Here is a 14,963-nt window from a genome sequence, read left to right on the forward strand (position 1 = left end):
TGTTGTTTTCAGTATTATGAAGAGTTAGAATCCACATTAGGGAGGCTCAGCTGGTTTGCTGAGGGCTGGTGGCTAGTTCTGTGTTAGGTTTATAGCCACCAAATTATATAAAGGAGAGGGTAACGCCTCAAAGTCGTGGCATGTTGTTGGGACTGCAGGTCAGGACAAGGCTCTCAGCAGTTTCCCTGCTAGAGGCAGGGTGTATTTAGCCAGGAGTTGGTAATTGCCTGTTGGCTTAATAATAAGAATTACTAAGTTTCAAGCCTTGCTTCGTGTCTGGGAGATGAGACAGCCTGTCCTTTCCTGGGCCTGAGCTGAATTGGGAATAAAAGGATGGAATTCTTGCTGTTTTGTTTAAAGGTGGTGTTTTAACTGTTCCTGAATAGATTTCCTTGAATAGAAATCACAGAAATACTGCAGAGACCTTTTTGGAGAGAACACTGAGCACAGCTAAGAGATGTTGGACTTCTAATTGGCAGAAAATGGTATGGGACTGAGTACACTGAGATAAGTCAGCAGGAGGCTGGGGAAAGCCTTGTTAAAGATGAGGCAACGCTTTTTTCAGAAGATGCAAGTGGGTTTTGAAGACTTGCATCTGAGCTGCCTCTTAATATCCTTAAAATCCCTTCACAGAATCTCCCCTTCTTGCAGAGGAGTCTCATGAATTCCAGCTGAGTGCCAGTCCACGAGGAAAAAGGCCCAGCAAGGGGAGAGGAACTGTGTCCATGTGCACTGGTCTCACGTGTACGAGTCCAGGACCACCTGATAGCTCTGGTGACACTTTAGCTGTGTTTGTGCCTCCTCCCAGAACAGTGAAGTTTGGGAGTGGTGGGAGTTTATTTTCTATTCTAAGTGCTGTTTAACTTATCTGTGTCCCTTGCTGCTTCCCATGCACGTATTTTAAAAGTTAGATTTTTAATTTCCTGTGTTGTGTTAAAGCTGTGTGCAACCTCAGCTGTGTTTTCATAAGGATTCCTCCCTTCTAGCTGACTGGGTAGAGTGGCGTTTTGAAGCTCCTGCCAGCCTGTTTTAATGTCTTTACTAGAGAACAGCTGGAAAAACACTAATGAAGTCCCAACTAATTTACAGGGACCTTTTACAAAAGAAATTATTTTATTTAGGTGGAATGGTGCTTGCTTGAAGCCTGATTTGCTCAGTGACTGACAAGGAGGCAGGCTGGTAGCACTGTTGATCCTGGGGTTTGTTCAGCAGGCTGCTCCCAGCTTTGGCAAGAGTTTCATACATATAGTTCTTAAAATAACGAGAGCTGATGTTGCATTGCTCTGATTAGAAGAGTCAGTTGAACATTATTTTAATCTCCTCGATGTTTATTTTCACACTACAGTTCTTGGGAAGCCCATATCTCAGGAGAGGGCACTTCAGAGCTTCTATATTAGCTTTTGATTATTATATTCTTTTTAAAAAATTTGCCTATGAAAGCATTCTGAGACATTTTTGCTGCGTTTATGGATGTGATGGAGGGTGTCAGACGAGGGTTTGAAGGGGTCACTTGCTAGGGTGTGTTGTTAGGTGTTGGACCATGGTTCACCCAAACACTGGCTTTGGGATTAGAGTTCTGGTTTGGTCTAGCAGGTTATGATGCACAGGGTTAGGCCTAGACTTGGATTGATACCCAGAGTTACAGATCCTTGCTGGCCATGTGCTCTAACTGACTGAATTTAACCTACCAGCCCTTTCCAGGCCCAGCACGAGCCTTAATGACTCTTGCAGGCATAAATCCTAATCCTAACTGCCTTTCCTCTTAGCTCTACCTTTAGACCTGGTCTTTGTGATAAAGCTCTGACCATAGCTCAGAGGCAGCCACAGCCCTGCCTACTGCTTGTCTGGATCTGGCTGGCAGCTCTTGCTGAGGAAAGCCCTAAACCTCACCAAATGTCACTTTGGGCTGCAGTTAATAACCCAAATTCATCACCCGGTGCTGGCCTGAGTTCAGCATGAGAGACTTGGGGCTGAAAACAGCCCTGACCACAGAATAAGCTGGGAATGCAAACGCTCTCCCTTGTTGCCTGTAGGAATCATTCAGAAATGGTGTGTGGGGAAAAGACATCATACGTGGAAATAAAGATGACAAATTATGGCTAATTGCTGTGAGAATCTGCCCTCTGGGCTCCTCAGGGAACTGGCATTGTAAGTTTTTCATCTGTGGTCATTTTTTTTTTCCCCTCCTTCCCAGCTATGCGGACACTTAGTGAAGACACCATCAGGCTCTTTCTCCAGCAGATAGCAGGTGCCATGAAAATGCTGCACAGCAAAGGCATCATCCATCGGGACTTGAAACCACAGAACATCCTCCTTTCCTACGCTGGAGGCAGGAAATCAAATCCCAACAACATCCGCATAAAGATCGGTAAGACCCCATTACGAACGTCACCCTCGGGAGGGTTTGGTGATGGATAAGTGGCAAGCCTCAATCTGTCTTTGGGGAGCTGTCTGGGAGGAGAAAAGGATTGCTGCCCTTCTTTTAAAATTCCCTAACACTTTTCATCTTCCTCGTTGAGTTCCTCTGCTAGATGTAGCCTTCAGCCGGCTCCAGGCAGGAGGAGCAAAAGCTTTCAGCTCAGCCAGGACACAGACTTAGCACAAAAAAGGAATTGGGCAGGCCCTGCTCTGCTCCCAGCTGAGCAGTGCCTGCCTCCCTCAGTAAAAACAAACACCAGCCTGCCCTAATTGGCCTGTGATCTCCAAGCTTACCAAGAAATAAGCAGGTTGTGACTTTTTTCTTCAGCTTTTAATAGTATTGAGGTAAATGTGGGTGCCTGAAGGCCTGATAGTAGCTGCTCTCCTGGCTACCCTCAGAGAGCACAGAACAGGGTCAGGCACACCCAAAAGTGGGTGTTTTCACGAGCTGAATTAGAGGCAGGTTCCTCAGCTGCATCTTGAAGAGATTCATGTTCTGCACATCAGGCAAGTGGCACAGATGGACCACTAGTAGTTGGGACCAATGCTTCAGAAATCCAGCTACAGAGCACACATATCCCCTGGGGTCTCTCAGAAAGGAGTGCTGGATGATACAACCCTCACATGTGAGCTTTTGGCTGTGTTACAGCTCCTGAGCTGAAGCTGACACCAGTTAGGTACAGCTGTTCCTCACCTGAACCCTGTGCTGTGGAGGAAGTGTTAATGCTTTCATTCACCTGAGAAATGAGGTCCAGTGGAAAAGTTTGAAATGTTGGTGCCTCTTTGACTGTTTTGTTTTGATTTTTTTTTTTTTAATTTTATTTTTGTGAAGTGCAGAGTTATTATCTGCGAGGTGGAAGGGACTGGGAGCTTCAAACACAGGCGGGAGCTCTGCAGGCACAGCTGCTCTTGGGTGTGATGTACCCTGCAACCCTGAGGAGTACATGGTCCAAGGAATATCTAGCTGTATCATTAGTGACAGATGATAGTGTCAGTCTCATAGCTTGAAATATCTGGTAACCTTGAGAGAACCTCTAAGTATCATATGATCAGATGCTCAGTAACCTGCAGAGGTAATTTGTCCTGGTATTCCTTGTCCCTGGCTTTTCTGCTGTGGCTCAGCTTTCTGTCCTAGTGCTGGGGTTGGCACTGTTGGAACCTTTCTAAAGAAAAAGAGGAAGACTCCAGTAGGGCTGGGCTAGGAAGTGTGGATGGTGGTGGGAAGTGGTTTGTCCTGGGTGTCTTGTTACACTGAGCATTTTGAATGGAGGGGAACTTTCAGTTCCCCAAATGGAAAGCTGAGGTAGCAGCAGATGAACTGGTTTAGTTATGAACTGGCACACTCTCAGTGGAACCAAGAGAGCTCTCCCAGATGACAGTTCAAAGTGCAGGCAAATGGGTACCAGAAGTGACTGTTTATCCCTGAAAAACAGATGGGAGTTTGTTCTTCTGGGCTTTTGTGGCTTGGTCTGTCCTTTTCTAGTGTCTGTACTGTGCATTAATAACTAGCACAAGGATGTTGGTGTTTAGGAAGAGAGCTATCAAAGCCTTGTTAAGATGAGGCAGGTGCTGTGAAGACTGATGGGACGTGAAAGGAAAGTAGAAAGAATCAACTGGAGAAGGTGGAGGCTCTCTAGAACTGGTGTCTGCCCCTGACCTGTTTCTCTTTCTCTCTGCAGCTGACTTTGGGTTTGCCCGGTATCTGCAGAACAATATGATGGCAGCAACATTGTGTGGTTCACCCATGTACATGGTGAGTGTGGTTTGCCTACATGTTTTTCTGTGTTGTTCTTGCTTTGCCCCCCAAAAGCAAGGGTTTGTTTTTCTCTAGTCTTTCCCCCAAAGGTGAAATTTTATTTACTGTCAGAAACCAGCTATTACCTGGAGGCTTCCTAAAGTTCTGGCTGCTGGTAATGTCAGACAATGGGTGCCTGTGCTGTCATGTAATTTTCAGATGAGCTTTGGATAAATAAATGGACTATTGATTGTTGTCTGCTCCCAGAAACTGCATCTCCCAGAGGTCACCTAGGCCTCTCCCCTGAAGGCATTGGGAAGTGCAATCTATTTCCTCTGCTATGAGCAAAGCAACAACAGAAGAGTGAGGGCTGGGGAGATACTTGACATATCTGGCTATTTAAGGTGTTGCTTCCCCGCAGAGGAACCTCAGTAAATCCCTGCTTCAACAGGTCCTTTTGAGACAGAGCAGTTCCAAAAACCTGCTGTCACCTCAGCCTTTGCAGTCAATTCTTTCACCAAACCAGTTGCTTCCAGGAGGACTTCTTAGACTGTGAAACAATGTGTATAAGAAACCAAACTGATCCCTTTCACCCTCTCTGTACTTCCCACTCTGGGATCAGGTTGTGATGAGGTTATCTGTTATTTGTGCTTGTATAGCAGCAAGGTCTCGGTGTCACATCAAGTCAGTGAAATTAAAAATGACAAAACTAGACAGAAATAAAAATGTCAGAGGTAGTCATGTAATAGTTCCTGTGGGTGTGGGTGTCTGAGCTCAAAGTAAAAACATAATGTGGGTCAACTTGGGTTGAAGTTTTTAGAGGTGCCCTGGGGCAGGAGGCACCTGATTTGAAACATGGTCTAATCCACTCTGAAGTTTTTTGTCTATAGTCTTTGGGCAGAGTTAGGCTGGACTGTGCTGTGCTGCACTGCACAGGGGTGGTGCATTTGGTAGTCTGTTCCACAGTACTAACTTAAGCAAAACAGACTTCCTCTCCCTTTTTTGAAGCCTGATGTTTATTTGAACTATGCTATATGTGAAGATGATGTAACTCTCCTATGAGAGTTTCCTGAATTGTCTATTTTTAGTGGTACTTTTTCAGGCTTGCTTGTGAAAGTAATTGAAAACACCCAGCTTATATTTTGAAAGGGCTGGAGGAAGCTAGTGATGATATTTTTCTATTTTGTTTTTTATTTTTATTTTAAACAACTCTGGATATATCAAGGAATCTCAGTGTGTCATATTGTTCTGTGTTTACTGATGGATTTGAAGGAGGACAAGGAGGGAGGGTTTAACTGGGATTTAGGGAGTGTTTGAAGTCTGTCTCTACTGCTACTGTGAATCTTGTGCAGGAGCTCTGGGAACATCTGCTGGCAATGCAGGCCCTGATTCCCTCCTTTGGGTCACAGCCTATTGCTGCTTGTTTCATTTTGCTGTTTTAAAAAAGAAAGGTATTTTACCCCCATCAGAATGAGCTTTCTGTCTGAATCCCAATATGATCCATGTCATGCAAGACTTGAAGCTTCCTTGTGCAGTTCTTGTCCTTCTTCCTTGGCTTTGCTTGGTGCCATGCCTGCTTCCCTACGGACAAACCCAGCTCCTGTCCACAACTTATTTGTTGCCATTATTTTTTTTTCCATTATATGTGGCCTTTACTTCTAACAGAGCTAGAAAATTGATCCTGTTCCATGCTGGCAGCACTGCAATGAAATCTCTAGTCATAAACACGTGGGATTAGCCAGCCTGCCCTTCTCTCCCCCCTCTGCTGCTGCTCCTAAGGCACACTCCTCCTGAGCCATGGGGCTTTGGGGGCTTGCACTGTCTCCAGCTTCTGGAACAAGCCTGGCAGGGAGCAGCTGAGTGCACAGTCTGATTAGAACCCAGAGTCTGAGGCACAGCAGGGCTCAAGCTGTTGGGCTGAAACACAGAGGGCTGCCTTTGAACCCAAACTGTGACCTTGGCAGCAGGCTCTGGAGCTTAATTAATGTGCTGCCATCTTGGGCTAAATGAGGAAAGTGCTGAAGTGAAGCAGCTCAGGATGGAGGCTGGAGCTTAACCTGTGAGCCTTGGCTGCTCCTGATCATTTACCTGTTCCTTGCTTTAGTTGAGAAGATCTGTCTGTGCCATTCCAATGAGGCTTCTTATGAGCATAGGTGGATTCAGCAGAAAATAGTGCACTGAGAGGGGAAAGTACTGAGTTTGCCCAAAATACCCAATACTGGAATATTTTTTTTATTCCTGAATGAAAGTCTCTGCTTCCCCCACTTAGATAGGGAATTGGCCCTTTCAGGATAGTGTTACAGTCTTATTGGGAGCAAATCTTTCATGGTAATTGGGGAATCTAGCTCAAGAGTTTGTAAAGCATGATAGTGACTTCTCTTTTTGGAGCTGCTAAAAAAAAGAAAAAGCTGCATCTTCTTATAAAAGGAATCTCTGTTCTCTCCCCAAAAAGGCACCAGAAGTCATTATGTCACAACACTACGATGCCAAAGCTGACCTCTGGAGTATAGGAACCATCATTTATCAGTGTCTAACAGGAAAGGCTCCTTTTCAGGTGAGTTGCTTAGATCTGATGTTTCTGACTGTTTCATGATTTATTTTTTTTTATCTCTTTTTTTCCATTTAATCTGGTTACTCAAAGGCTTCTGTCATTATTGTGTCAGCTCCCCTAGATCCAGCCTCATGAAGGTCTGGCTGTCCAACACCTTGACAGTGTGGTGCTTTATATGTTGTAATGCTGGATGTGTTACTAGAATATGACTCTTTTCTGGTCTGTATCTTACTGAAATGTATTTCTCAGTTATAAATCCTTAGGAAGGGTCATTTATTGAGGAAAATTGCCATGCATCAGTTAAAGCAGTGGGTTTTTTTCAGGCCTATTTACAACTGTACTTAATGTATAATTTATAATTATAATTCTGTTGTGTATGGAAGGACAATAAGGAAGATTGTAATTGCAGGTTAATGTTCAAGATGATTTGGTGGTAACTGGTGTATTGCAGCCGAATCAACTTGGTTTTCAAAGTCATTAAGTAGAATCTTATCAAAAAGATCTTATCTGTCATGTCAGAGCAGTCCCTTCCAGCCTGAAATGTTTATGTTCATCAGGTCCAAACTTGTCCTAATACAACACAGTCCTGTAAAACTCCACCCTATACTGAAATGCCATAACTTCTGGATCAGCTGAAACATATCTTTAGTGAACAGCATTCTCTGATTTTAAATTTTTGAGAGAAAATTGTGGAGAAATTCACCACAGCCTCAGGCATGTTTCAGGATTACTTCACATATTTGTAATCATACACAGCTGGAGTTCCTCTATACTCAGTGTCTTTTTCTTGGTCCAGGTCATTAGTGTGCCACACTGTGTGTTCCTTTCCTTCTTCCATGCCGAGTGAGATCTCCAGGATCTCCCTTGCAATTACTATTTTAAAGTATTGTACTTGTCAGGTTTTTTTCCTTGCTCTCTTAAAGCATAGCAGAGATGCTCGAATTGCTGATACTTGTTTGCTTCTCTAATGTGTGAGCTCTGTAATCTCTAATCTGTGGAAAAAGACTTCATATTTGCATGCTGATATATGTCAACTGCATGCCTCTGGAGTGCTTCTTCATTTTCTGAGATCATTAGGGCACATGTGAACTGTGGCCCTCTCTTCACATGTCCTGACATCTCTTTATCCTGATTCCCTAACAAAACAAAATGGCAAAAAAAAACCCCAAACAAACAAAACCCACCAAGCCCCCAAAATGGATGAAAAGGAAATAAAAACAAATAGCACCAAAAAGAAAAAAAAGTCGGGGACAAATCTATGCTCATTTAATTAAGCAAATTTTATGAAGTGCAGGATTTTCTGAGCTTTGGTTTCACAGCTCTTTAGGATTTCACACGAGACCTCGAATGTTTATGCAGTTACATCATCAGGGAGGATAAAATGAGTTCTGAATCTGTTGCAGGAAAGGGTGGGCAAATACAGGAGTAAACTAATGGTATGTTTTGGTTTTGTCTAGAGCCAAGAGCACTTTTCTCCTTCAGGGTAATTTTTTCCCTGCTGCTGTAAGAATCTTCCATCCCAGTGCTTTATATTCTGTCCACCAGCTTGGTCTGAGTTTAGAGCAAGGCTTCATTTTCTTTGCATGTTTCTTTTTTTATAAACACCCCAAAAATGCACTGAAACTTCTGAATGGCTTCTGTTCATTGGTGTTGGTCTCTTTGTTTGAGAGGAGAAAATGACTGTTAGGACAACACACAAATATTTACTTTCTTTGAAGGAAAAAACGTGGGGAAGGGGAAGGCAAGCTTTGACTGCTGCATAGGAGAGCCTGGCACTCATTCTCCCTTGTAACTTGGTGCTTTTTAGTCTCTAAAGGCACCTTGATACTGTGCTCATTCAAATTATTTAGTTACCATTTAATATGGTGACTTTATCATAGGTGTTCTTTGCTTGGCAGATTGCACACAACTGTGGAGCACCTGATTTCTGTGGAAAGAACAGGTGGCTTTTATCATTGGTCACTGAGGGATGTCACAGAAATGTTCTCCTGAAAACATTTGTTCCTACAGAGAAGACTTCCCCAGGAAATAGAATTGAATATTAGTCAGCTCCACTGAGCTCTCCAGCCAAGGTTTTGAAAGGGCAGATGGTCAGAAAACCATCAGTGTTCTGCCTGTAGGTGTGTGCTCAGGCTCACACAGGGGTGAGAACACTCCTGTGTGCCCACGTCCCTCTGACTGAGCCATGGCAAACCCTGCCTTGGGCTGGGCAGGGAAGGGACACTTCAGTCCCTTCCCAGCAGCTCCTGACCCTTGCTCTGTGTTTGCCTTGCTAGATAACCTCTCTTTCCCATATACATCCAACATCTGTTGGGCTGGGAACGGGGGTCATTTGTTCCTCTATTTTAATTTTTCCCCACGCCCTTTCCTCTTTTGGAGTTTGTATTTTGAAGCTCAATGCCAATCCCGTTTGTTACTGCAGGAGCAGCTGTGGATTTGTTTGATCAGGGAGAAAGAGGAGCTCAGCCCAGATGGTTCTCTGTGCCCCATCTATTTGTTTTGGCTGTGTGTGTCACAAATTGCCTTTGAGCTGTGAGATCCAGGTGAAAGAAGCCTGTCCAGGGCAGATGCTGGGAAGCTGGTTAAAGGTTAACTGGCTTTTCTGTCTTTGTTGGCATGACTGTGTTGTAAGAATTTGCTGATGGTCATTGATCAGGGAGAAACTGTTGTTTACAGGGCTTTTAGGAGAAAAGAGGGGTAGTGGACAGGGGTGATTGGGACGCCATGAATAGCAATGAGTGCTTTTGGGAGAGATGTCTCCAAATGAGTAGGGAGGGAACAGGCTGATTCCACACAGTGCCACCAGCAGACCCAGTTGTACAGGGAAGCCAGGAACTGGATTTCTGACGTTCACCTCTTCAGGCTAAATCCTCACCGTGCTTTCCCTCCCAGGCTGGCAAGAACAGCCCCTCATCCCTGTCTGGCTGAGATTCCCATGGGAATCTGGAGCATGAAACATGCTGCATTTGGGTGCTCTGGCTGTTTGCTGCATGAGCCAGCCAGGCACCTCCAGGAGGCTGCAAGCCAAAGGGACTCCAGTGTTATTTGTGGGGAGGAGGAAGGAGCTGCCTAAAAATAAAATAGGGTTTCGGGGAGATAGGTTAGATGGAGAAAAGATCAAATGTGTGGAAAGGCTGAGGCAGCTGTCAATCCAGAAAGTGTCCTAAATCAAGGCAGAGATGTGTTTATGTGCATGAATGTGATTTCTGGCTGTCTCAGAGTTAAAATTAACTATAGCTGGGTCACCCAAGGCAATTTCCCAGAGCCATTCCTGTCCCTTCCCTGCCTCACTGCACGCAGGCAAGAAAGAAGCTGCTGATGCTCAGATGTGAACAGTTGGTAGGATGGCTGGTGAAGCTTTCTTAAGGAGCTTTTTGTATTAAACGTGCCCATAAACAAAACAGTGAGACTGCCATAGGGATGAGATTAATGGGATTCATAATCCCTATAAACAGATTTGCTGAGCACTGTACTAATGTGGAATTGTTAATTTGCCTTGCCTAATAAGTTGTCTGCACTTACACCTCTGCATTTCTGTCGCTGAGGACAGGACTTGAACAGTGCATTTCCTGGTCATGCTGACCAATACTGGGAAGTGCCTTGGGAGGGTAGTGGTTTCATCTTGTCCTTACCTGAGCTGAAAAGACTGGGAGCCTGTGCCCGCTGTGAGGTGGTGCAGGCAGTGTAAACAAGTGACAACCAGAAGCAAAGCTGGAGGCAGAGAAGGAAAAAGATTTACACAAGGTCTGAAACAATCTAAAACCAGTCTAGTCCTTGTCAGATGGTGCTTTAAATATGATTAGTTAAATGACCTCAATCTCTCTTTTTTGTGGGGGAGGAATCACAGTGATATTTCTGGTGGCTTCTCTTGTGTGACCCCTTTTAAAACTGGGCAGCTCTTGGTAAGCAGACTCACCACCAAGAACGTGTACTTTGTGTCAGAACTGTCTCTGTCAGTAGTATGGTCCCCTTGGACATCAGATCATGTAAAGACCATAAAATCTGATTATCTGCTGTCTGAACCTTTGCATGAATCTTCCAGCTCTTTACGGATGTGATGCACTGTGGAGCCAGGGAGCAGGGGAGTGACATAAGAGGCAGTGCAAGTTTTTCTGCCCAGTCTGGCAGCTCTGAAAGAGTTAACCTGCCTACTTATGTCTTTGTCCCAGCTAGCTGTTAGGTGAAAAATTAATTTCCAAGTCTGGTGTACCAAGTTCACTACTTTAATTCTGAGTTAATTCTGTCTGCATAAGTACCAGGATTATGTGTCACTTATAGCAACTGCCATGTTGTGGAACAAGCCTTGAGGAAGACTAAGGAAGGGATGACTTTATACTTAGAACTTGTTAGGCAGGCTACTCTTTTGTTCCCAGATCTGTTCCTCTGGACTGTCCTGTGTCCATGGGGACAGGAATTCCTGGCAGTGGTAGGTTTATTCTGCTGAGACTGGGCACAGAGGTTGACTTGTTGCTGTAGTCAGTGGCTTTTGGACCAGTGTTTGTGGGTCTCATCCTGCTCTGTTGGCAGCAGAGAGAGAAAACATCCACAGACAGCTAAAGAAGAAGGTTCAGGGGTTGGTTTTTTGTTTGCTTGTTTCTGGTCCTGGGGCTTTCAGGTCCCCCAAATGCAGCCACTTCGCTGTGGGAGTCTTAGCAAGCAGAAGGTATTTGCAGCAGGTTTTCAAGCTTTTGCCTGGAACTACGGAGCTAGAAACATCATTACTTGTTTATTTTTTTTCTTTCTAACGTATCTGAACCCCCTTTCTGCACCTCCAGATCTCCAAGGAAAGGATTCAAGGAACAGAGCAGATACCACACACCTGCTATGAAGTGCTGACTAGACAGGGCTGTTCAGGGAAGGTGTGAATGTCTCTGACCCTCTTCTGTCTGAGTGCTGGGCTTTTGCATCCAGCCTTTGCCCAAGCACAACAAATCCAGTGCTGAGTGCTTTTGGAAACACCCCCCTGCCTGCTTTTCTCATGCAATTCACTTGTGGGCAGCCAGCACCGAGTGGGATTTGGCAGGGTTATGCTGAATGCCTTTGTTGGCTCAACATATTTCCACTGCTGCTGGGGACAAACTAACAGACTGGCATGACTGAATTTGTCCAATTGTCTCTATATATAGAAAGGACAGACAAAAACAGAACCAGTTACACCAATGCAGCTGCTCCACAGTAACACGAGAGGGGGACTGAGGGTGTGAATTGACCTGCTGGTGTGTCTCCTGTTCTTGGGGAAAGCTGAGCTGTCAGTTCTGCATCCCTGGGTCTGGCAGATGGATGCTGTCCTGCAGGTAGCAGCTGGCTCTGAGTACCTCGAATGGTCTAGTTGTTACCTGTTTAAAATGTGCTTTTTCTGGTGCTTTTCTTGGGCAGGGTGTCTGCCTGGAAGGTAGGTTTCAAGTTAAGTCCTTAGCTTCCTAGAAGAAGGGATTCCAGTGGCATTTTTACTCTCTTACAAATGGTTGTGTATTTTTTTCCACGATTCTCAGAGCAGCACTATTTATTGAAAGGAGAGGTGAGCAAAGTGTTTGAAGGTCCTAGTGCTTTATGAAATGCTTGGTGACAGCAGGAGAGCAGTGGGCATGTTACTGCAAGCCTGGGAGCCCTCTGCCAGGAACAGAAGTGTGTGACTCATTAATAATAAAGTTATGTGAAGATTCAATTGTTTTTACCAAATTAATGGTGATCCATGGTTATCTGTGCTGGGCACTCACTAAAATGACTCTTCCCCCAGTATCTGTATTAGAGACCAGCCTATCATGGGCTCTAGGGAACAGTCCTAGTGAAGGAGAGTGGTCTGGGTGTGCAGGAGCAAGTGGGGATAGTGCTGAGACAAGCAGAATGTGGAGGAGCAATAACCCTATGGGGATATCTCTTGAACTTGTACAAAGAGGGGGGGAACTTCATTGAGGATTTTGTTTCTGTCTGAGCCAGTGCATGGAAACGCTCTCTAATGAACTGGGCTTCATATATGAGCTGCTTTTAATATATTCTGTCTTTATTGCCAGGAAAATGTCTGACAAAACAGTGTTTGAAGTAGATCAGAGCCTCATTGTATTTGTGAAACAATCGAGTTGTTGGGACAGGAAATGACCAGAGCACAGAGCCAAGGCTTGTGTCTCTCTGATGTGAATGAGCCCTGCCCTCCCTGTTCTGCTCCTCCTTGTACCTTGTGTCTGTCAGGCATATTTTTCATCACACAGAGCAGTGTGGCCAGGCCATTTGGTGCAGTGTGTGTTTGCCTCCTTAAAGTTGGCCAAAAATGACAGACCCAAGATCTGCAAGGGGAAAGGTGTTAAAATGGAGTTTTCCTGAACCAAATCAAATTGAGTGGAAGCAATTGGAAGTTTTGGTGCAGTTTGGCATCTGTGTAACAAGATGCTTTGCTAAAGAACATTCATTCTGATGGGTTGTGGAGAAAGTATTTCTGCACCTTCTGTTTGGGTCCTTGCTGTGTCTGTGAATGGCAGAGGGTGTGTTATTGCAGAAAAGACAATCAGGAAATCTTTATTTGCTTCCTTTAGGAATCCAATAGCACTTATTGGTACAAATCAATAGGAGAGTTGTGAAGCTTTTGTTGGTAAGGCTGTGTAAAAAATACTGTCCTGATGAGTGCTACACAAGTGTGTTGATATTAGCAGCTTTTGAGACTCTCCTTTGCATTCTCTTGAGGTTTTTTTACTGAGCTCTATTATCCTCAATTTTCATCTTCAGCCAGAGGGAGTAGGTGATGTTGAAACAGCATCTTATGTGGCTGCTTTTCCAGCCATGCTCTGTTAGTGGTATTTTGATGGCCATCTGCAGATTGGCTTGTCTGATTTGCCATTTTAAGCATCTTAATTGACCTTAAATGCTTCTAATTTAGAAACAGAAGTAGGTGGAAGGCTCGAGGGCTTTTAGAGCCTGCCCTGAACATCAGGAGAAGCTGCCTGTTGCCTCCTCATTCACGCTTTCCTACACACTCTGCTACACCAATAATTGATTGCAGATGAATCTCTCTGATCTTCCTCCCCTCTTTATGTGTGCCTTCATGTCTGTGTCATGCCAGCCAGCCTGCTCTGCCTTTAATAAAGAGACTCAGCCTAAGCAGAAAAGCTTGAGACACTGGGGTTAATTTACTGGCCTGTATTATTCATTGCATGAAAACAAATGGAGAACTTGTGTTAGCAGATTTTTACGTGTCTGTGCTTCTCTACTGGTGATTTTATTTTTAACCTCAGCCATAAACCTCTTGTGCCAATCCCCCCCTCCCCCCTTTTTTTTTTAATCTCATCTCTCGGAATTTGGAATCTTGTCATCCAACATCCCACACAGTTGTGTGTATTACTACACAAATAAAACAGGAGCTGTGGCTGGAGACCTTCTGGCTCCCTGGAATTAAAGTAGGAAATCCCAATGCAGTTGCTTTTTCTTCACATTCCCAGTCTCTTCACAGATCCTCTTGCCCATCAGCAGGCTCCCTGCCCCTCTTCTAAATGCCCTGCAGCATCAATCCATGTTCCCAGCAGGATCTACCATTCACCCTTTGAGGCTCCTCAACCGTATGCAATTATTTAGTCTTCTGGGGGAGGCTATTAGGCCAGCTCAAACCTGAGCATCAGAGCCCACTGCAGTGCAGCTCAGCCCTTGGAAGGGGAGAGCAGGACAGAACCAGGTCAGGGACAAAATGGCAGCAGGCTAAAATACTGTATTTTCACTCTGGCACAGGGCTGGCTTTTCAATCTAAAGCAAGCTGCAGGTTCTCATTGTCTGTGCTGGTCCAGCAATTGAAAAGTGTCTCTCTGCTCATCAGAGCTGCTGTGAAATAGAAATGTTAATCCCTTTCCTTCACTGTCAACTCCTTCACGTACTGGTTTGTCTCTCCCATACAGGCCAGCAGCCCACAGGATCTCCGCCTCTTCTATGAGAAAAACAAGATGCTGATGCCCAAGTAAGCATTTTTCCAGTGTTGCTGCTTGTAGGCACTTGTTTACCCTGTGTTTATACCTGTCCTCGCATGCTCCTGGCTTGTCACTCAGGGAGGTGACTAAAATATTTGGCCACCTGCCTTTCCCCATTCCTTATACCAGCAGTGATGTGGCCCAGAGAAAATGAGGCAGCAGTGGATAGCCAGAGTTGGTGTTCTCTCTCTCTGCAGACACTGCTGCTCCCCTACATTGCAAAAATTCAGGACTCTTAGTGATTCCAAGAGCCAGCTGGTGGTCTGGTTCCACACATGGCTTCCCTGAGGCTGAGAGCCTTGGGAATAGCTCATGG

At 44.9% G+C, this 14,963-nt stretch overlaps 1 protein-coding gene across 5 annotated transcripts in view; it reads left to right on the top strand.

Annotated features, from left to right (window-relative positions):
• ULK1 (unc-51 like autophagy activating kinase 1) overlaps positions 1 to 14,963 on the top strand; it is a 94,508-nt gene that overhangs the window by 37,821 nt on the left and 41,724 nt on the right. For all 5 annotated transcript variants that reach the window (XM_051769191.1, XM_051769193.1, XM_051769190.1 and 2 more), the window contains 4 exons: positions 2,195 to 2,368; positions 4,098 to 4,171; positions 6,606 to 6,707; positions 14,579 to 14,637. In XM_051769191.1, the coding sequence (XP_051625151.1) occupies positions 2,195 to 2,368; positions 4,098 to 4,171; positions 6,606 to 6,707; positions 14,579 to 14,637 (409 nt within the window). The remainder of the gene's footprint in view (positions 1 to 2,194; positions 2,369 to 4,097; positions 4,172 to 6,605; positions 6,708 to 14,578; positions 14,638 to 14,963) is intronic.

This window comes from Manacus candei, unplaced genomic scaffold (genome assembly GCF_025592945.1).
Source record: "Manacus candei isolate 608988 ecotype Guabito, Panama unplaced genomic scaffold, ASM2559294v1 h1tg000103l, whole genome shotgun sequence".
NCBI classification, from domain to species: Eukaryota; Metazoa; Chordata; class Aves; order Passeriformes; family Pipridae; genus Manacus; species Manacus candei.